Source organism: Mustela lutreola, chromosome 3 (assembly GCF_030435805.1).
Source record: "Mustela lutreola isolate mMusLut2 chromosome 3, mMusLut2.pri, whole genome shotgun sequence".
Taxonomy (NCBI): Eukaryota; Metazoa; Chordata; class Mammalia; order Carnivora; family Mustelidae; genus Mustela; species Mustela lutreola.
Genome location: NC_081292.1, coordinates 177,334,859 through 177,356,514, shown reverse-complemented (window position 1 = coordinate 177,356,514; position 21,656 = coordinate 177,334,859). Strand labels below are relative to the sequence as shown.

Sequence of the window (21,656 nt, the reverse complement as noted above, 5' to 3'; positions counted from 1 at the left end):
CTTTTTCTCTCTAGTCAAAACAATTTTATATATTTCAGTCATTACTTTGCAATACATTTATACAAAAATACCATTCTTCTTTCTCATTATCCTGTGCAGTTTCCTTTTAGTTCCTTGCTTTAAAAAACAGTAGTTGCTGGAGGTGAGGGGAGCAAGATGGTAGAGGAGTCTGAGACTGAGATATCATCAGGAGTTCAGCTAGAGAGTTACCAAACCATTCTGAACACCTACAAACTCAACAGAAGATTGAAGAGAAGAAGAGCAGCAATTCTAGGAACAGAAAATCGACCACTTTCCGGAAGGTAGGATGTGCGGAGAAGTGAATCCAAAGCACCAGGAAGATAGACCGTGGTAGGGAGGGGCTGGCGCCTAACAAGTGAGAGAGCAGCTGAGTACAAAACCAGAACTTTTAGAAGTCTGCTCCACTGAGGGAAGTTACTCCAGAGGTCAAGCAGGAGGTGGAGCCCTGTCAGGGACAGTGTGATCTCAGGACACTCGGGCCACAGAAAGAACCAGGGGTGTCTGAGTGTGGCAGAGCTCCCATGTACCAGAATGAGGAAGATGGTTGCAGAAACCGAGCTGAGCAGTGGGTTCTCAGCTCGGGATTACCTTAAACCGTGATTCAAGTCACAGTCAGACCACTGCTCTTTGAGCAGGGACCCTACAAGCAACAGATCCAGGGAGACCCCCTCCTTCCTCCTCCAGAAGGAGTGGTGTGGGAGCGTGTTGCAGGAATCTGCTGGGTTTGGAGACTCCAAACGGGGCTGTGTGCCAGAGATAGAAACACTTGGTCACAGGCCAGGTGAGTACAGAGTGCTGCAGAGACCAAGGAGATGGGAGGGATTGACTGCTTTTCTCTGAGGGTGCACTGAGGAGTGGTGCCCCAAGCTCTTGGCTCCTATGGGACCAGAGATTGGAAGGTCACAATTTCATTCCTGTCCTCCAAAGCTGTACAGAAAGCGTTCAGGAAACAAAAGCTACTGAGAGCGAACTCAAGCAGATTACTTAGCCTGACCCCTGGCAAGGGTGGTGCAATCCTGCCTCAGGCAAAGACATTTGAGAATCACTGCAACAGGCCCCTCCCTCAGAAGATCAGCAAGAACATCCAGCCAAGACCAAGTTCACCAATCTATGAGAACTGCAGAACTCCAAAGCTAGGGGAAAACAACACATAGAATTCATGTTTTTTTTTTCCCCATGATCCTTTAGCCTTTTAAAGTTAAATTTTTTAAATTCTATTTTTTTCTTATTCTATTTTTTAAAGAAATTTCCTCTTTCCTATTTTAACGTTTTTAACTATTTTTATCTTATCAGTACCTTTTAAAAAATCTTTAAAAAATTTCACTGTTATAGTCATATTTTATCCCTTCATTGTATTTAAACTTATTTCTTATAACACTTTGTTTTTCCCTTAAAATTTTGGGATACAATTTCTTCTACTAGATCAAAATACACCCTAAATCTAGTGCATACCTTCCCTACATATATTCAGACCATAATTTCCTCATAAGAGGAAAATTGGAAAGAACTGAAGTAAGTGGAGGCTAAAGAGCATCCTACTAAAGACTGAATGGATCAACCAGGAAAGAAGAATTTAAAAAATTCATGGAAACAAATGAAAATGAAAACACAACTGTTCAAAATATTTGGGACACAGCAAAGTGGTCCTGAAAGGAAATTATATAGCAATATATGACTTTCTCAAGAAACAAGAAAGGTCTCAAGTACACAGCCTAACCCTACACTTAAAGGAGCTGGAGAAAGAATAGCAAAGAAAGCCTACACCCAGCAGGAGAAGAGAAATAATAAAGATCAGAGCGGAAATCAATGAAATAGAAACTAAAAGAGCAGTAAAACAAATCAACGAAACTAGGAGCTAGTTCTTTGAAAGAACTGATAAGATTAATAAACCCCTGGCCAGACTTATCAAAAAGAAAGAGAAAGGACCCAAATTAATAAAATCATGAATGAAAGAGGAAAGATCACAACCAACACCAAAGAAATACAATTATAAGAACATATTTTGAGCAACTATACATCAGCAAATTTGACAATCTGGAAGAAATGGATACATTGCTAGACACATATAAGCTACCAGAACTGAAGCAGGAAGAAATAGAAAACCAGAGCAATGAATCTTAGAACACTGAAAAAATAAAATAAAATTTAAAAAAAGAAGAAAAAGAAAAAGAAAACCTGAACAGACCCATAACCAGTAAGGAGATTGAAGCAGTCATCAAAAATCTACTAACAAACAGGAGACCAGGGCCAGACAGCTTCCCAGGGGAATTCTACCAAACATTTAAAGAAGAATTAATACCTAATCTCCTGAAACTGTTCCAAAAAAAATAGAAATGGAAGGAAAACTTCCAAATTCATTTGATGAGGCCAGCATTACCTTGATTCCAAAATCAAAGACCCCATCACAAAGGAAAATTACAGACCAATATCCTTGATGAATATGGATACAAAAATTCTCATCAAAATACTAGTTAATAGGATCCAACGGTACATTAAAATGATTATTCACCACGACCAAGTGAGATTTATTCCTGGGCTGGAAGACTGGTTCAATATCCACAAATCAATTAATGTGATAAAATACATTAATAAAACAAAGAACAAGAACCATATGATACTCTCAACAGATGCTGAAAAAGCATTTGACAAAGTATAGCATCCTTTTTTGATCAAAACTCTTCACAGTGCAGGGATAGAGGTTATATACCTCAATATCACGAAAGCCATCTGTGAAAAATCCACAGTGAATATCATTCTCAAGGGGGAAAAGCTGAGCTTTTCCCCTAAGGTCAGGAACATGGCAGGGATGTCCACGGTCACCACTGTGATTCAACAGAGTACTAGAAGTCCTACTCTCAGCAATCAAACAACAAAAAGAAATAAAGAACATCTGAATTGGCAAAGAAGAAGCCAAACTCTCACTCTTTGCAGATGATATGATACTTTATGTGGAAAACCCAAAAGACTCCACTCCAAAATGGCTAGAACTCATACAGGAATTCAGTAAAGTGTCAGGATATAAAATCAATGTGCAAAAATCAGTTGCATTCCCAAACACTAAAAGCAAGACAGAAGAAAGAGAAATTAAGGAGTCAATCCCATTTACAATTGCACCCAAACCATACGATACCTATGAGTAAATCTAACCAAAGAGACAAAGAATCTGTACTCAGAAAGCTATAAAGTACTCACGAAAGAAATTGAGGAAGATGGAAAGAAATGGAAAAACTTTCTATGCTCATGGATTGGAAGAAGAAATACTGTGAAAATGTCTGTGCTACCTAAAGCAATCTACACATTTAACACAATCCCTATCAAAATACCATCCATTTTTTCCAAACAATGGAACAAATAATTCTAAAATTTATATGGAACCAGAAAAGACCCTGAAGAGCCAGAGAAATGTTGAAAAAGAAAACCAAATTTGGTGGCATCACAATTCCAGACTTCAAGCTCTATTAAAAAGCTATAATCATCAAGAGAGTATGGTACTAGACACATAGATCAATGGAACAGAATAGAGAGCTCTGAAATGGAACCTCAACTCTATGGTTTACTAATTTTTGACAAAGCAGTAAAGAATGTCTGACAGAAAAAGATAGTCTCTTCAACAAATGGTGTTGGGAAAATTGGACAGCCACATGCAGAAAAATGAAACTGAACCATTTCCTTACACCACACACAAAAATAGACGCAAAATGGATGAAAGACCTCAATGTGAGACAAGAATCCATCAAAATCCTTGAGGAGAACACAGGCAGCAACCTCTTTCACCTCAGCCACAGTTTCTTCCTAGAAACATCACCAAAGGCAAGCAAAGTAAGGGCAAAATGAAATATTGGGACCTCATCAAGGTCAAAAGCTTTTGCACAGCACAGGAAACAGTCAACAAAACCAAAAGACAACTGACAGAATGGGAGAAGATATTTGCAAATGACGTATCAGATAAAGGGCTAGTATCCAAAATCTATAAAGAACTTTTCAACTCAACACCCAAAGAACAAATAATCCAATCAAGAAATGAGCAGAAGACATGAACAGACATTTCAGCAAAGAAGACATCCAAATGGCCAACAGACACATGAAAAAGTACTCAACATGATCCGGCTTCAGGGGAATACAAATCAAAACCACAGTGAGATACCACCTCACACTAGTCAGAATGGCTAAAATTAACAAGTCAAGAAGTGACAGATGTTGGTGAGAATGTGGAGAAAGAGGAATCCTTCTACACTGTTGGTGGGAATGTAAGCTGATGCAGCCACTTTGGAAAATAGTATGGAGGTTCCTCAAAAAGTTGAAAATAGAGCTACCTTCTGACCCAGCAATGAAACTACTGGGTATTTACCCAAAAGATACAAATGTAGTGATCCAAAGGAGCATGTGCACCTGAATGTTTATAGCAGCAATGTCCACAATAGCCAAACTATGGAAAGAACTAGACATCCATCAACAGATGAATAGATAAAGAAGATGTGATGTGTATATATACATATATATACACCCACACCCACATACATACCATGGGATACTATGCAGCCATCAAAAGAAACGAAATCATGCCATTTGCAATGATGTGGATGGAACTAGAGGGTATCATGCTAAGCAAAATAAGTCAACCAGAGAAAGGCAATTATCATATGATCTCTCTGATATGAGGAATTTGAGAGGGAAGGCCGGGGGTCATGGGGGGGGTAGGGAGGGAAAGAATGAAACAACATGGGATTGGCAGGGAGACAAACCATAAGAGACTCAATCTCAGGAAACAAACTGAGAGTTGCTTGGGGGCAGGGGAGTAGGGATAAGGTGGCTGGGTTTTGGACATTGGGGAGGGTATGTACTATGGTGAGTGCTGTGAAATGTGCAAGCCTGATGATTCAAAGACCCGTACCCCTGGGGCAAATAATACTTTATGTGTTAATTAAAAAATAAATAAAAAACAATAGTTGCTCTCAAATACTGTATGTCTGATTGAGAGTAGAGTAACACGACTCAAATGCAGACTTCTTTTGTAGCTGTATCTGGTGCTCCACTAAGATCACTATGGTATAATACCACCTTGTGAAGACTGAGCTGGTTTAAGAAAAATTTTGTTTCCTTAATGGTAAGTTTCTGATATCTGGATTCAGGTTTCCAATAATAATGATCACATAGCTACTTGATTCATGAACGTCATACAGTAAAGATAGAGCCCCTCATGCAATGTATGAGATTGGAAATTCATTCAGGTTGGGGCTTTTAAAAAAGGAACCATAGGTATAATGGCTAGGGGTGATTCCTGATGACCTCTAGTTATGAAATGATATTGGTTCTTAATAAGACAACTGAGTCTGAATCACCCTCATGTAATCGTGTGATAAATCTAAACCATTATTTTACAATTTGCATTATTTCCCATTTGTGCAGAATACACAGGTATAAGAAAAGGCATACATGTATAATCAACGCCTATGACATGCTAGTTATCTCAGTTATATTTTGCTGTGCTTCTGGAGAATTTGGCTGAAAAAGAAGGCCTCCATAAGGTTTCAGCTTTAAGAACTGTGGCCTTTACACTCACGATTCTTGAATGTGTCTCCACTGAAGCAAAGATAAATTGATCAAATAAGAAGAGAAGTATGCAGTCATATTTGTTGAAGGTATTAATATGGTTGCAAAGAACTTCTTTTCTGAGAATTAGATGCTTTCAGACCGCTACAAATTGTCTTGGCCACAGAAGACTTCCTGTTCTTTTTTACAGACCTTCTGGTGGACAATTAGAGGAGCTCAATTGCATGAAACGGATCCGAAACAGCACTGGAACTCAGCCGAGCTCCTCTTGGTCGTAGAATTTTATAAGAGGCTTACTGTCCAGAGATTAGGCGTTTGGAAATAAAAACTGTCACTTTATTTATACAATGAGGCATGCAGCTCTAATGTTTGTAATTTCAGGTCCATGATACTCAGACATTTTTAACTACCACCATGACACTTTCTGATTCCTTCCACCCTTTAGCGGGTAGTCTCCGTGGCTTTGACACAGCCGCCATTCTGCTGGTTGAAGTGACCACAGAAGACTTTGTTTGAAGCACATCACGGCCATTTCTCAATTGGCCAAAGGCCACTGGTCAAAGTATTTAAAAAAAAAAAAAAAAAAGCTGCTTTTCTTATCCTGTAGCTAAAGCCTCCTCGGACAGTACTGTAGATCCCAGCTGCTTAAAAAGAACAAAAATGATGGTGTTTATAGTAACTAATCAGTCTGAAACTGGAGAATTCAACAAGCCTTATAGTTAAGACATTTCACAAACAATTCCACCTAAAAATGTGTGTAAAAGTGATCTTCACCTAAATTTTTCAAGGCACTGATATGGCCTTATATTCTGGTAGAGCAGACACTTGTACTTGAACAGAAGCCTTTGCAAGTTGCTTGAAAAACACCTTTTATTACATTCAGAAGAGTACTGTTGTGGTTTTTGTTTTATTTAAGTATGTGAGAATATCATTTTAATACCTTCGTTGTGCTCACCCTCTAGATAATTTCCTCTTTATTCATTCATTTGTTTATTATTTTTAAAAAATTTGAATATAGTTGATGCACAATTTTACATTAGTTTCAGGTACAACATAGTGACTCCACAACTCTATACGTTATGCTGTGCTCAGCGTAGCTACCATTTGTCGGCATACCGCACTATTACAATACTGTCGATTATATTCCCTATGCTGAACCTTTCATCATTGTTGACTCATTCATTGTGCTTTAAGGGGAAGACTTTCTTGTTTTGTTGAAGTTAAATTGTATGGGAAATGCACAAAAAGTGAGCCGTTGCCCATAACTGGATAGTTGTCATCATCTAGCCAAGTCAAGCTAGAACTTATCACAGTATTTAATAAGTTAAGTAGGGGGCACCTGGGTGGCACTGTTGGTTAATTGTCTGACTCTTGGTTGTGGCTCAGGTCGTGATCCCAGGGTCACGAGATCAACCCCGCGGGGAGCCCAACGTGAGAATTCTATTAGTGCGAAGTCTTCTTAAGACTTTCTCTCCCTCTGCCCCTCCACTCTGCTCTCTCTCTTTATCTCTCAAGTAATAAGAATATAAATAGGGACATTTGCGGACCTGGTTCAAGTTTTTTACTCTTAGACTGGTAAACCACTTAGCAAGTCATTTCATTTTGTGTGTGTGTGTGTGAGAGAGAGAGAGAGAGATTCATTTTGCAGGCTCCAAAATGTGTCTTGTATCCTCTGAAGAGGTAGGGATGATACATTTTACATATGGGAAAATGTGAGCATTCATAGAACACAGTGCTCCAACGATACACTTAATATACCTTCCCTTGGCAAGTACTCAGAGGTTATGGTCTGAGTTCTCTTTCCAAGGAGGCACAGAGAACGAACCTCCTTGATGTGAGGCCTGTGGACATGGTCCCATGACGGGCAAGGCCTGCCACCAGCTAACCTGCTTACAGCCAACCCAACGTGCATCTTTCCATCGGGCTGCTCACATGCCTTCTTCCACACTGGACTCATTCTTGCACAAGCCCCATCCATGCTCCTCTTCCTCTCAGAAAAGTCCTTGCTTTTTCTTGTTCTTTTCTAACCTGAGGCTTAGTATTAAGTGCCATCTCCTGAAAATCTTCTCTAATTTATCCAACATACATTTTCTCTGCTCTGAACTCTAAAATTTATTGTCTGTATCATACATGAAGTCGGCAGCTCCATTCTGGAATATTTTAGATTCAAAATCTCTGCTAGTGATTAATTCAACATCTCTCTCTCCCCCCCATATATATACATATATTTCTGGTTATATATATATATATATATATAACCATATGCATATTGCTGATATATAAGCAAGACACATTAAATATGCATTAGAAATAAAAAGTAACAATAAATTAAATGCTTTACCATGTTCTTTATTGTTTCTTTAGTACACCTGTTTATTCCTTTAAAAGAGTGAAGTACTTGCATATAGACATGTATTGTGATTTTTTTTGCACCCTATCTCTGACCATCTATATTACCCTTACATTAATGTTTAAAAAATCCTTTCTTAAAAAATAACAGTGCTATTAGGACATAACTGGCATGCCATAGAGTTCACCCTTTTAAAATGTAGAATTCAGTGATTATATATATATAATATATATATATATATATATATATATATATATATATATATTCCCCCCCCACAGGGTAGTGCAGCCATCATCATTTTTTACTTTGGAATATTTTCATCATGTCCAAAAGAAACTCTATATTTCCTAGCAGTTACTTCCCGTTCTTCTTTCTTCTGAGGACTTGGCAACTGCTAACTTCCTGTCTCTGTGGATTTGCCTTTTCTGGACATTTCAGTTGGACTCCTACCATATGTGGTCTTCTGTAACTGGCTTCTGCACTTAGCATAATGGTTTCAAAGTTTCACCCATGTTGTAGTATGAATCAGTTATTTCATTCTTTTTTTTATGACTGAGTAATATTCCATAGTGTGGATAGACCACAGTATATTTATTCATTCTTCAGTCGATGGACATTTGCACTGTTTCCTCTTTGGAAACATTTATGAATAATGCTTCTATGAACATTCATGTACCAGTCTATATGTACACTTTTTGTGTCTATGTTCCTAGTTTGATCAAGCCCAGAGAAGTCGCCACATATTCTTACTCAACTGAAATAATCCCTCTAGAATTCTTCACTACCACACCAATTTTCTGATGGTACCCATTGTGGGATTCAGGGAGTTAATATTTCCCCAAATAATGCATCTTATTTCTCTAAGGAGCTGCTGGCCATAAGCATGCTGTGTAGACAGAACCATAAACGTTTCTGTAACGTTTCTGTTATGTGTAAAACGTTACATTTCTGTAGCGTTTCTGTTACAAAAACAGAAACGTAAATTACAAGTCAAGGTGCTCGTGTTTGATTTCTGTCTTCACAGATACACTACATCCTTGAACAAGAGCCTTTGAAAATCTCAACCTCATTAGCTTACAAATGAGAGGAATATTAAAACTTAGAAATAACCTAGTTTGACAAAGACTGTCACTTACCTTTTAAATTGCAATTACAATTGTTCTTTCATCAACACTGTGAGCCATTTAAAGCCTACTTTTTAGTCTCAGAAGCCAAAAACTGAAAAGAGGTTGAGAGTTTTATAAAATGTTGAGCTGTGTCTCAGTAAAGCAAGAAGAAGGAAAAAAAAAACAAAAACCACTAATGACTCAGGACCTTTCTGCTTTTCAATTTAAAAGATGTTGGGGTCTTTCTGCTTCCTAGCAACAAAATGAGCCATGTGGTTGAGTCCAGAAATCCCCTTACACCAGTTGCTTTTTATAGCTTAAAACATACTATGGAAAGAAAAAGCCATTGGTACATCAAGAATTCATGATTCACTCAGTAATAATAATAAGCCAATGAGAACTGCAGGATACACTAGGTAACCCCGAGACACTAATTCTGAACTACTGAGATGAAGAGGGGATTTGAGAATATCACGTAACTCTTCAGGCAGGACATTTCCCATGCACAACACAGACTTTTGACTTCGAAAGTGGCACCTCTTGGTGTCAAAAGCATAACCTTTCAAGTGTAAGCCCTGTTTCTTGTTCATTTTGTTGCACTTGATACATGCAGCTTAACTCACAGAAAGTAAGCCATGGTGCTGAGTTGAAATAGAGCAGTTCTCCTGGCATGGGCAGTTTTGAAATGCAGGCAATCCAGTGGCCCTCCACGGTGTGATAGCTTACAGACCTCTGAACTTTCTTATTTAAGCTTTTGTTAAGTCCGGAGGTGATTCCACATCAGGCTTTCTGTGTCTGTTATTCAATAGGAAACTCATTCCTGGCTTTCTCATTTTTGGTTCTGCTTTTTTTTTTTTTTTTTAATCAGTTTCTCCTCAAACTGAATCACTCAACACTATGATTCACTGTGTCCTTGAAACTGTTCTTTAGTTCTTGTTTTTCCTTTCTTAGTCTCCTTGCCTATTTTATGAAGCCACAATTTGGTGACTGAGTTTCTTATTTTTTTGGTCCTAAGTTTCTATTACTAACTGCTTCAGAAAGAAAGATAAGAAAAGCAAGAGTCCCAAATACAATAAATGAAGTAGCTCATGTTTTTTAAATGAAAGAGCTAAGAAATATACCTAAGGCCGTTTATTCTTAGTGATTCACTATGATGCAAAATGTCCCAGAGATCACAATGCCTGCTCCCAGGACCCACGCACTGGATGTGCCAAGACAATGGGAAATACTTTTACTTCAGTTTCTTTACCAGGAAGAAGACGATTTTTAAGTCAATGTTCCATAATCTTCACGAAAGCTCACGACCCTGTCATTGTGTTGGGTACTTAAAATACAGATAAAAACTGATTTCTCCCACGCCCAGTAACAGAAAGCAGGTACATTATGGGGTGCAGAAAGGAAATCAGCCTCTGTTGATAGTGGCTATGTGGCAGGCACTGTACCAGCTGAATGAGCTTCTGGAGCTGATCTTAGCGATCAGCTGATCTTAGGGCTGTTTTCCTAAGGTGATATGTTGGGTTGTGTCGAAGAGGAAAGTATCACATTAATGATCACTTTCCTCCTCATCAACCAAAACCAATTACTTCACTCTCTTTATACTGAAATTCCACTTTGGAATTTTTGGTTCCTAATAGTACTCAAAGAATTAAAGGTATATTCTAAAATAACAATCCACATGTTTTTGAAAGATAATTCATGAAATAAATGTTAATTTTCCACCTGCTTTGTGCCAAGTGCCACTCTAGCTGCTGGGGGAGGGGGATCTCCCAGTGATCAAAACAGAACACATCTCCATCCTGCTCGAGGGTACATCCTCATGGTAAGGAACGAGTGATAGAAGAGAGAAAAAGCAAACTGAGGTCCTTCTAGGTTTGGCAGGACTAGAAAGAAAAGAAAAATGTGGTGTCATAAAGGGACACTACATGGTTGGAGTCATGGATGCTTCCTTGGACAGGTAGCATTTGAATTGAATTATGAATGAAAAACAGGAATCCGTCGTGCAAGAGAGCAGACTGGCCCTGACACAGGGGATGAGCTTTGCCAGTTCAGGGAACCATAGAGAATGCTAGGTATCCATGCAGTGACCAAGGGAAACAGGGCGGGGAGATAAAGGCTCTGAGGTCATGCAGAACCAGGTGCTGGGGACAATGGCGACATGTTGGTTTGACACTGAACGCAATGGGAAACGATTGGAAATTTTTAACTAGAGCTGTGGCATTCATTGCCCGATTTGTATTTCTAAAACTTCCTTTAAATGAGGACAAAGGAAGAGGGCAGGAAGACTGGTTAAAAGCTACTTTTGGGGATCTAGACAAAAAAGGATGTGGTGGTTTGGGTCAGCGGGGTGAGTAGGGAGAAACACTGCCCGAATCCTGTCTTGGTAGAAAATAATTTCCTGTAAGATATATTAAATAACAGTTGAAGCCCCTGTTTCTTGGTATGTCTCAACCATAAGAAGCCAGGATTCTTAATCAACTGTTATTTTCATCCATATTAGGGCACACACTCCTTAAATACAAGGCTTTTTCTTTTCTTGCCTGCCTCACTTATCTGAGAAGTGCAGTTCTATATTCAGTGCTTCGTAGGTACAAAATAAATATTGATTAAATAAAGCCAGTAATGAATCAGGTCTGCCTAAAGTAAGGGTGCTTGGTAACATGCAAACATGGAAGTGAACTGGATTATCTCACCTGTAGGGCATAACCAGGCTTGGGGCTTTTGGAGGGAGGGTGGGAAGTTTGGAGCTTCTCCCCTCCTTCCATTCTGTGATGCCCCAGGGATGGGGGTGATCATTCTATTACCACTTCCCACTGGGTGAGCAGAGTCTGTCCACACACATCCCAGGTAATCCTTACCATTGCTCAAAAACATGATTTCCCTTCATTTTGAAGGCAAGGGGGGTGACCACAGAGGGTGTTGAGCAAAGGACCAGAAAAGGAAAGAATTCAGTGTATTTACTGGAATATTCACTTCTGGAAAACAAAGAAGTATGTATGCTATTATATGCTCTGTTCATACGATTAAGGAAGACAAAGGTCCTAGAGTAATCAGACAATTTTTAACTTAAATGATTGTGAAAAAAATGCCAGAATATGAATTTAAATTCAGTGCAATTGTTACATCCCATCCACTTTCTTCTGAAACTAGGGGAATTTGGAGTAGCTTTTGTCATATATCTGGATGACAGAGCTAGAAGAAAATGTCTCCAAGTTTCAAGGATTTTTGTATTGTCTGACAGAAAGAGTCTGTTCATAAAGTTTTATCTTCAGTATGAAAGAAAGTGAGGGTGTGGAAATAAAAAAATAATAATAATAATAAAATGTGGCTCAACTTTGTGCTTGCAGTTCAAGCCCTGGTGGTCTAAACCACAGAAATGACATTTCTGCATGAGATCCGCCTCTCTTAATGTGTGTCAACCAGTAAAGTAGGACCCGTGTAAAAATCTGAAAAACAAATTGGGATAGTTCCTTTTTTTCCTTCCTATAAATCTATCTCCTTTCTTCCATCATTCTCTATACTTGGAACAGAACATGGTGAACTTCCATCTACTTTCTTTTTTAATAATCCATGGAAGAAGGTGAAAATAATTCACCTTAGAAACCAAAAGCCAGATCTGCCCCAAAAGTAAGAGGAAAGAATGGGAGTGTGAGGCTGTTTGAAGAAGCATGAGCATGAGGCCCCAGAAATTCAGCAGAGGTTCCCATGGACAGTGGTTACTTCCCAGGGTTACCCTGGAGCTACCTTTTCATTGGCTTTAAGATATTTATTTGTGATATCTGAACACCATTCTTTTAGGAAAAGACATGAAAGGTCACCATCTGCTCATTGAGATCTCCATTTACACAGATATTTTTTAACAATGTAAAAATGTTTGAGATGACCACAAATGGAATGCTGGAGACATGTGAGTGCTCATCAGCCATAAGTTTACTGTGTTTGTTTCCAATTCCACAATGAACTGCCCTTTTATTCATTCTCTCTATGATCTTCAGGACATTCCACATGCCAGAGAGCACCGTCTTCAGATCACAAATCTTTCCATGAAGATGTGTTGGCCTCTCTTTCTTTGCCCGCAAGCCTTACCAGTTCCTTACCAAAGGACAGCCAAGATTAAGGGTGATTTTTAAGAATTGCATGTTCTGTGCCAAGAGATTCCTCCCTCTGCCTTTGGCTGGTTTAACTCGCTCAGAAGCTTTCAGTTAGAAATGGGTGAGAGAAAAAATGCTCTGGGAGGCTAGGTACCCAGACTTTGGTATGGACACGGGTACCATCTGGAATGAGCAGTACTCTGTGCATCTCCCACCCCAAAGGCCACTGTGGAACTTTCAGCTATGCCAAGACCTCGGGCATTCTCTATTGGCGGATGTGGCTTCCCACTACAGTGACTATGATGTAGGGTAGCCCCAGGAAAGAGTACTGCCCAACCTGAATCTATAAGGGAAGACAGTGACCCGACTGGAGAGGATCTTTTATCATCTCTGGGGCCATCCCAAACTTAGATGGTTGGAAAAATAACACTTACTGAAAAGTCATCACTGGGGAAGAACAGAAGATCTTGAAGGGGATCATTCTGATAGGTCTTTTCAAGTTCTTCAATGACAGTTTCATAATCCAAAGGCTCAAGGAGCCTGGGCTTTTCCTGCTGTGGAAAAAGAAAATATGACATTAACCACTGACACATATAATTTTGCTTCTTCTCAACGTGTGGTTGAATTTCGCTTCTTAGCTACCAAGGCTTTGACATGATGCAGTCCTTCCAGTAGAGTCACAGAGATTCCAGGCATTTAGGGCAAAGCCACATAACTATTATTTCCAGATCTGAAATAATATGAAAAGATCCTGAAATACTTGACTTCTTGCTCAGTAATTCAAGCTGTTCTCACTGAGCTCCCAAAGCTCATGCTATTCAGCCAAACATACCCGCTGAATTATGTGAACTTTATCTTTGTCAGTTTGAAGAAAAGTCCTCTGCTTTCTTGCTGTAGTATTACGATCATCAACAGTTTTGCTGAATTAGATCCTTCCTTGTGAGATTTACTTGGATCTATTTTAAAATGTTGGCTCCCTATTAGCAAGCAAAGTATCACAGGCAGTCTTCGTTGTCCTGAAGCATGGATCCTGTGTCAGGATTAATTGCTTGGCTCTCTGTTTCTTTGCCACAACAGAGAGAAGCTGGGTAATTCTCTAGCAGGGTTGAACAATGCAACTATTATGGATGCATTGTGGTAGAAATGGAGAAGAGTCTGAAAAATTAGCCAGATGATCACATCGCCTTAAAATCTGGAAGCCAAGATGAGAGGCACTTCCCTCAAAGAAATGGCCTATAGCACCAAATGACAAATGCCAGAGGGGAAAAAGGTGTGATGGTAGCATTACAAGGCTGATGTGTTTATGCCAAACGTGAGAAAAATGGGTCCCCAAATACAGAATAAAACATTGCAAAACAGAAAATCAAGGACACAGTCTTGAATTCCCTTGCCATTTGATGAAATATTTGTACAACTTAAGTGACAAGGGATGGTCTTTGAGATTATTTGGGGGCTGTAAGGAGCTGGAGTGATCACCATGAACTTTGGAGGCTAAGGAGGAATCTCATAAATGGAAAAAAACTTTTTTTTTTCTTTAGCACGCCAATGCCATCAACAGTTTCCTGTTGTCCTCACCCCTCCCTAGTCTGCAGAGCACAGAGGTTTAGTTTTGATTTCTAAGACCTTCTTTGGAAGATCTCTGCTGGTGAGGCCCTAAAAACTTCCACGAACATTTTAATAATTGCTGACTGGCTCCTCTAAGTAGCAGTCGACGTTTTTTCTAAATATAAACAAAATCAAAAACAAGATGTGACATCGTGGACCACTAAAAAGAACTTCCATGTACTTTCAGCATTAAAACAAAACAGAACAAACCCATTTTACAATGCTTAAGTAAACTAAAGATGATGTATGGTGAATATTCTCTCTGGAGTGGCCCGTCGAGTTAAGACTGCCAGACTTAGCAAACAAAAAACACAGGACTCCATGTAATTTTTGGAGGAAAGATGTTTATTTGTCCCACACAACCTCTTTAGGGAAAGAGCTGTGTGAAATGTTCACTGTTTCGTAGCATAAGACACAGAGACACTATGGCATGAATAAGGTAATTAAAAAAAAGTCCTAGAACCCCTGCCTTTTGACTTGATTCTTCTATGTAGATTTGTTTTAAGTTCTGATTCCCTGTTTTCCCAGGCCAAGGTTGATCTCAAGGACCACAGACTCATGGCTCATGAGGCAAATGCAGGCTCCAGATGTTAGATTTGGCTTTATTTTAGTTTATTTTTAGTTGGCTTTGAATGTCTTCAAGTAGTGGTGATTCAGTGGAGCTCAGCTACGGACCTCAATGCTCTGCCTCTAAGATCTCTTACCCTGTAATGTCACATACTGCTCCCTCAGACCTTCAAGTCTGAAATATGTAGCTTGTTTGGGAACCTCTATTTTTTCCCTTCTTCTTTTAAAATTGTGTTTGTGCATGAAACGTAGCAAATGAACCATAGATTTCGTTGGTTATGTCCCTTTCCCTCACTGGTTCTCCAGTTTGCAGATGTTGTTGGCCTTCAGTGCTCACATACCAATAGCCCGTAATGTAACTACCAAGACTTTCTTCTCGCTGTCCTCATTTCGACATGAACAGGACTGTGAGAGTGTCACTTCTTATTAGTATGTGTTGCAACTTATGGGTTTAAAAGCAAATGACAGAATATGTTTTCAGGGGCCTTTTACCATCCTGTTCTCACTCTCCTTTTAATTTTATCTCCCTTAGTTGCAATGTGACCATTAATATCAAGCTGGAGTCAAGAAGACCTTCAGAGAAGATGTTTCAGGTGGCCCACACTCTACCTAGAATTAGCCCCAACTCAATTAGTACAATGGGAAAATCAGAGCTTGCAAGTCACAGGGTGTTAATAAAACCGTAGAGATATTACATCCCCACCTTCCTTGATGCACCTAATAAAAGGCATAGCCTAAAAACTTCTGCTAGAAGGTATATTTTTATTACATCATTTAAGGCTAGGACATATCAGCCAATCAGCGAATAACATTTATTAAGCTTTTCCTGTTTAAATGTTGCGCTTAGGTTATTTTGTCATAGGGCTGCAAAACCTAGCAGAGCTGCTTCAAATAATGCATTAATTTTTTGACTTCTGAGGGACAGATTAGTAAAGTTCTATCTTTCCAGGAAATGTGTTAGTCAAGGTGCAGCATGCAAAACATCCAGTGTTTCATAATTTTGTGGATATGAGGTTTAAAAATGAAAATAACAATGATATACCCCGTAGCACCTAGGGCCTGGGATTTGGCTATGCTTGGCACGAAGGCTTTATGCATCTGTGATGGTGAGGGTTCAGGTCATGTGACGAGTAGTTCTCTCTGGAGCAAGAGAGCTGTCTGCTCAGTGTTTCGGTCAAAGAGACACATGTATATGAGCATGGTGGAATCAGTTAATTTCTCACTATGGCTCCTTGCAGAGATGTTGAGCAAAAATGAGAGCTAAGTAGCATTGATTTATAGCTTTAGAACAGTTGGATTGTCCCTCCTGAATTTAATGTGCCTCTTTCTTTTGGAAATACACCAACTGGGCTAAGGCATGTGCCAAGATTACCCTGAATTGGATTGGATTTTTATAGTTCTTTTTACTCTTGCTCTCTCTCAGATGACTAATGAATTTCATTAGCTGTTCTAAAATCTCTCCAGGCATGGGAAAAGGCACCCACCAATACCTGTTATCATGCAGCGGAACTGTGTTGCACTGCAGTGGTAAGGGACCCTGTTCTTCTCATAAATATTGAGGGATTTGTTTGATCTACTTTCTCAAATCCTCAGCTCTCCTCCAATTCAACTTCTCAGCAGAATAATGGGCTCCTGTCACAAAAACAAAGGCTTTCCTTCCTTCTACTTATTCTACAACTTCTCATGGAATGTCAGCACAATATCTTACTCCTAGAGTTGATAAACCTGCCATTGTAGTAATAACCCAGGCTGTCAAGAGTCGTTTAATTTGGTTTGAAGGAGCAGATTGTGCCTTAGCTAAAGACGCAAATTTCAAGGACATAGTATACTGTTGCAAGGATCTGAATTAATTTCATAATTATAATTCAAAATCAAATGGGTGAAGAAATGACGACTGAAGATCTCAGCATTTGAAAGTGTCTAACAATGACAAGTAAAATAACTAAATTATCAACCTAGAATAGAAGTACAATTTAACTAAGAAATAAACTAGACCATCCAGCCTTATTTTAGGGGAGTCCAAAGTAAAAAGTGGAGTGTGATTATAAGTGTTTTATGCTGAGATGAATAGAGTGTAACTTTTACTCTGGAACCAGAACCCTTGGTGTTTTAGCTCTGGAATTGCTGCTTATGGGCAATGGGATGTTGGACATGTTAATTAGAATCTCTGTGCCTTAGTTTCTAATCTGTAAAATGGACATCTTAGTAGGAGCTATGTTATAGTATTAAATGAGGTAATATAGGTTACACTTTTAGACTAGCACCAAACCCATAGTACTAATTCCGTAAGCGTTAAGTAAAGTCTGTGAGTTTAAATTTCCCTTAGTCATGAATTTAAAGCACTTAAATTGCAAATTTAATGTGTATAAAGAGCAAAGAGGAGGCATTCAATAAATATTTGAGTAAAAAAGTTTATATCTTTGGACCCAGGAATTCCTTTTTTGAGACCGTATTTTAAAGAAATAACTACACATACAAGCCAAGACGTGTAAGTGTATGTCTTTGCAATATTATCTTTGGAACAAGATGGAGAAAAAATATTGACCTTAATCCAAGAGGGATAAGGAAGGCAGGCAGGATGGTGGAGGTCATATCCCCAAAGTGAAGACACTAGAGCTGTTGCTCAGAAACAATGGTTCCTCAAAAAGTTAAAAATAGAATTACCCAATGACTCAGCAATTTCACTATTAGGTTTTTATCCAAAGGATACAACCATAGTGATCTAAAGGGGCACATGCACCCCAATGTTCACAGCAGCAATATCCACAACAGCCAAACTATGGAAAGGGCCCAGATGTCCACAGATAGATGAATGGATAAAGATGTGGTGTATATATACAATGGAATATTACTCACTCATCAAAAAGAATAAAATCTTGCTATTTGCAATGACATTTATGGAACTAGAGGGTATTATGCTAATCAGAATAAGTCAGAGAAAGACAAATACCATATGATTTCATTCATATGCAGAATTTAAGAAACAAAACAGAGGATCATAGGGGAAGGGAGGGAAAAATAAGATAAAAACAGACAGGGAGGCAAACCATAAGAGACTCTCAACTATAGGGAACAAACTGAGAGTTGCTGGAGTGGAGGTTGGTGAGAGGAAGGGGTAACTGGGCATTAAGGAGGGTGCTTGATATAATGAGGACTGGGTGTTCATGTAACTGATGAACCACTAAATTCTACCCAGAACTAATAATATATTGTATATTGACTAAACTGAATTTAAATAAAAAAAAATTTAAAACCAGTGATTGATATTTTTCAGACTTGTGTGTAGTAGACAGAGGCTTGCTGTTGTAATGGGCTTTGGAAAGGACATTGGAAATAGGATGTGGATTAAAACACACTAATGAATGATTGTGTAGTATCTTCCTTTGTTTCCTCCTTGTAACTCTTCAATTCTTTAGTAAAGGTAGTAATGACGTTTTGAATATGTTTGGCTTTTGAGGGGAAAATGTGAGAAGGCTGCAGTCCATGATCAAGATGTCCAAGAAGACAAGCATGTCTACAAAAGGAGAAATAAGGATTCAAGATGCACATATATTGTGATTTGAAAGACTGAATCCAAAACACTTCAGTCTCTAAGAGGTAGTGAGGTCTGAAGGACAAGACCAGCTAAAAATGGGAAATAATAAATCACTGAGGCTAAGGAATGATTAGGAAATTATGGTATATCCATTCTAAGAAACAGTACATGGACATTACAACTGAACTTTTGGGAAGTTGGTAATAAGAAGCAAAATTGCTTATGTATTATTATTAAATAAAAGTGGGAATAAATATTGTACACTGGAATTTAAACCTAATCTGCACAATATCTAAACAATTTAAAGAAAGATTAGAGATATAGATCTAAATGCTATTAGTTATTTATATTTGGATGGCAGATGACATTTAGGATTTTACTCTTTTGCCTTCTTAAATTTTCCAAATTTTTCTGTAACAAACATGTATTGCTTTGATTGTGGTTAAAAAATGAACTAGGTCTTTCAAAACTATCATGCCTCCATGGAAACACTGGGGAATTATTTGATTTTAAAACTGTTTACCCTTGGAAGATCCATCAGAGAGGAACAGTAAAAAAGTCACAGAGGGGACTTCACATGGAATTTCAACCAGGAACAGCTTCAAGTAATTAAAAAAGATATATAAAACACTGGGGAAAGAAGACTGGGGAAAATAATTACAGATTATGTATGTGGTCCTAGAATCGAATGTCAGCAAAAAAGAGAAGAACAATTAGCAATGTATTAACTAAAGTATTTTGAGCTCTGTAGGGAACCTCAGACATCTGCTAAGTTACTTAAACATCTCTGTGCATTGGTCATTGTGGCAAAAGAATAGAAGTCAGGATCTCTAGTTGGAGGGTCACAGTGTTTTACCTACAAGCTATGTACCTGGGACAAGGTATTTACGTTGTGCTTGAGTGATTTTGATTTAAATGAGTCAAAGGGCAACTTCCTGTTTGCAGCAGTGTTATTACAAGGATCACGGAGATGAAGTATGAGGGAGGGGAGTAAGTGAACCGCTAAATGCCAGACAAATATAGAGAACTATCTTTACTGAAAAGGACTGAAAATTACCCCACACGTTTTAGTCAAAAGCACATAACAAAACCAAGTCACACCAACCAACCAGTTAAACTCATTACACTAAATTTGTCTTCATGTACCAGAAACTGTGGTACATGTTTCTATATATATTATATAAATTTCCTTTAAAAAAAAAAAGCCCTTAATTTCTAGTGATTCTGTGGAAGCAAAAGAAGTAGTGACATAAGGAAAACACTGACTTTTTTTAAAAAAAAAGGGCAATGTCTCTTCTGTGACTTTCTTGAAGTCTGGCTGCTCTACCCCTCAAAGGCAAAAGCAAGGGGGGTGCCTGGGTGGCTCAGTGGGTTAAAGCTTCTGCCTTCAGCTCAGGTCATGATCCCAGGGTCCTGGGATCGAGTTCCGCATCGGGCTCTCTGCTTGGCAGGGAGCCTGCTTCCTCCTCTCTCTCCCTCTCTCTGCCTGCCTCTCTGCCTACTTGTGATCTCTGTCAAATAAATAAATAAAATCTTAAAAAAAAAAAAAAAAGGAAATCTACCTAAATCACATATATCAACACATGAAGGTAACTTTGAAATTCTACCTTTTACTTTCCTTGAGAGATAGCCTAGAAAATATTTTCAGTTATTTACACTTCTGGATTAAAACATTATTGAATTAAAATGAGTTTAGTATTAAACTCATTGGCTTTTCAAATATAAATACCTAGAGTACAATCAGGTTGTAGATACAGAATTTCTTTCTGTAGCTCTAAGCTACATTCATGCAGGTCAAGCTTGTTGGCACTCTGAGTCAATAGGATCGCTAAGGACTAATCAGGGAAAGTGGTTGGATGGGATGAAGAATGGAGAACCACTACAACAGTAAATTCTTCATTTTGGAAGGCCACATATTTGTATTCTAAATTTTAAGTATAATTACGGAGCTAAGCCTTGGTTACTCACCACTGGGGTAAGGGTCACTCTAGTTTGTTGATCTGAACTAGTACTATTCCTTTGGTCCTCCTTTTCAAAAAATCTGATCTTTTCAGGGAACACTATTATAAAAAAAGATTGTCCACCCTGCCTTTGAGAACTTTTATATCCTTTCTGTAACATGCATACCCTCTGTTATGCTAGTTGAGACTTTCTCAGTCTTCCTCAATCAGCCTTGTCCTTTCCAGATATCGGTACATTTATTCTAATTTGAATATTCATGACAGAATTAATTTACATCTGAGTGCCTTCTTCAGTTTACAAAACCATTCATTTTGACTAATGATCCAGGAGAACAAACAAATAAAAGTTGATATTTACTTCAAGACCAATACAATAGACTCTATCAAGGCATGACATTCCAATTATTTAAACATCCTCTTCACATCTTGGCATACAGACAAGCAAAAAGCTAACAATGAAGATCCACAGGGTTTTTAGAGAAACTCTAAAAAGAATTCCAATCTCAAGATCTCTAAAACAAATCTGAAACAACACAGCTGTTAACTAATTTAAGCATTATCAAGATAACTGGTTGAATTTCTTAGAGGAAATAAAAATACAAATGACACATGGATTCTTGAGACCTTAACTCAATCCAGGACCCTTTGGCCTTAGTGCAATTGGAACGGAACCAACTTCCACACTATCTGTGTTTAAAATAAATGAGAAAATTGGAGAGAGCCCACACAGCTGTATCCATGTCCACAGCTGTCAGCCAGTGGTCGTGTGACAGATTAATTCAGCCTTTCATCAAAGGGAGTTTTACTGGACAACCTCTCAAATGTTTGAGCTTCAGAAAACAAGACTAGTTTTCCTTACCAAAAAGGAAATGA

General features: G+C 38.5%; 1 protein-coding gene across 11 annotated transcripts in view; it reads right to left on the bottom strand.

The window, feature by feature from the left end:
• The window catches only part of DOCK10 (dedicator of cytokinesis 10), a 263,031-nt gene that overhangs the window by 136,303 nt on the left and 105,072 nt on the right, over positions 1-21,656 (bottom strand). For 9 of the 11 annotated variants that reach the window (XM_059167885.1, XM_059167888.1, XM_059167891.1 and 6 more), the window contains exon 2: positions 13,550-13,669. In XM_059167885.1, the coding sequence (XP_059023868.1) occupies positions 13,550-13,669 (120 nt within the window). The remainder of the gene's footprint in view (positions 1-13,549; positions 13,670-21,656) is intronic. The other 2 variants (XM_059167886.1, XM_059167889.1) reach the window with 1 other exon arrangement.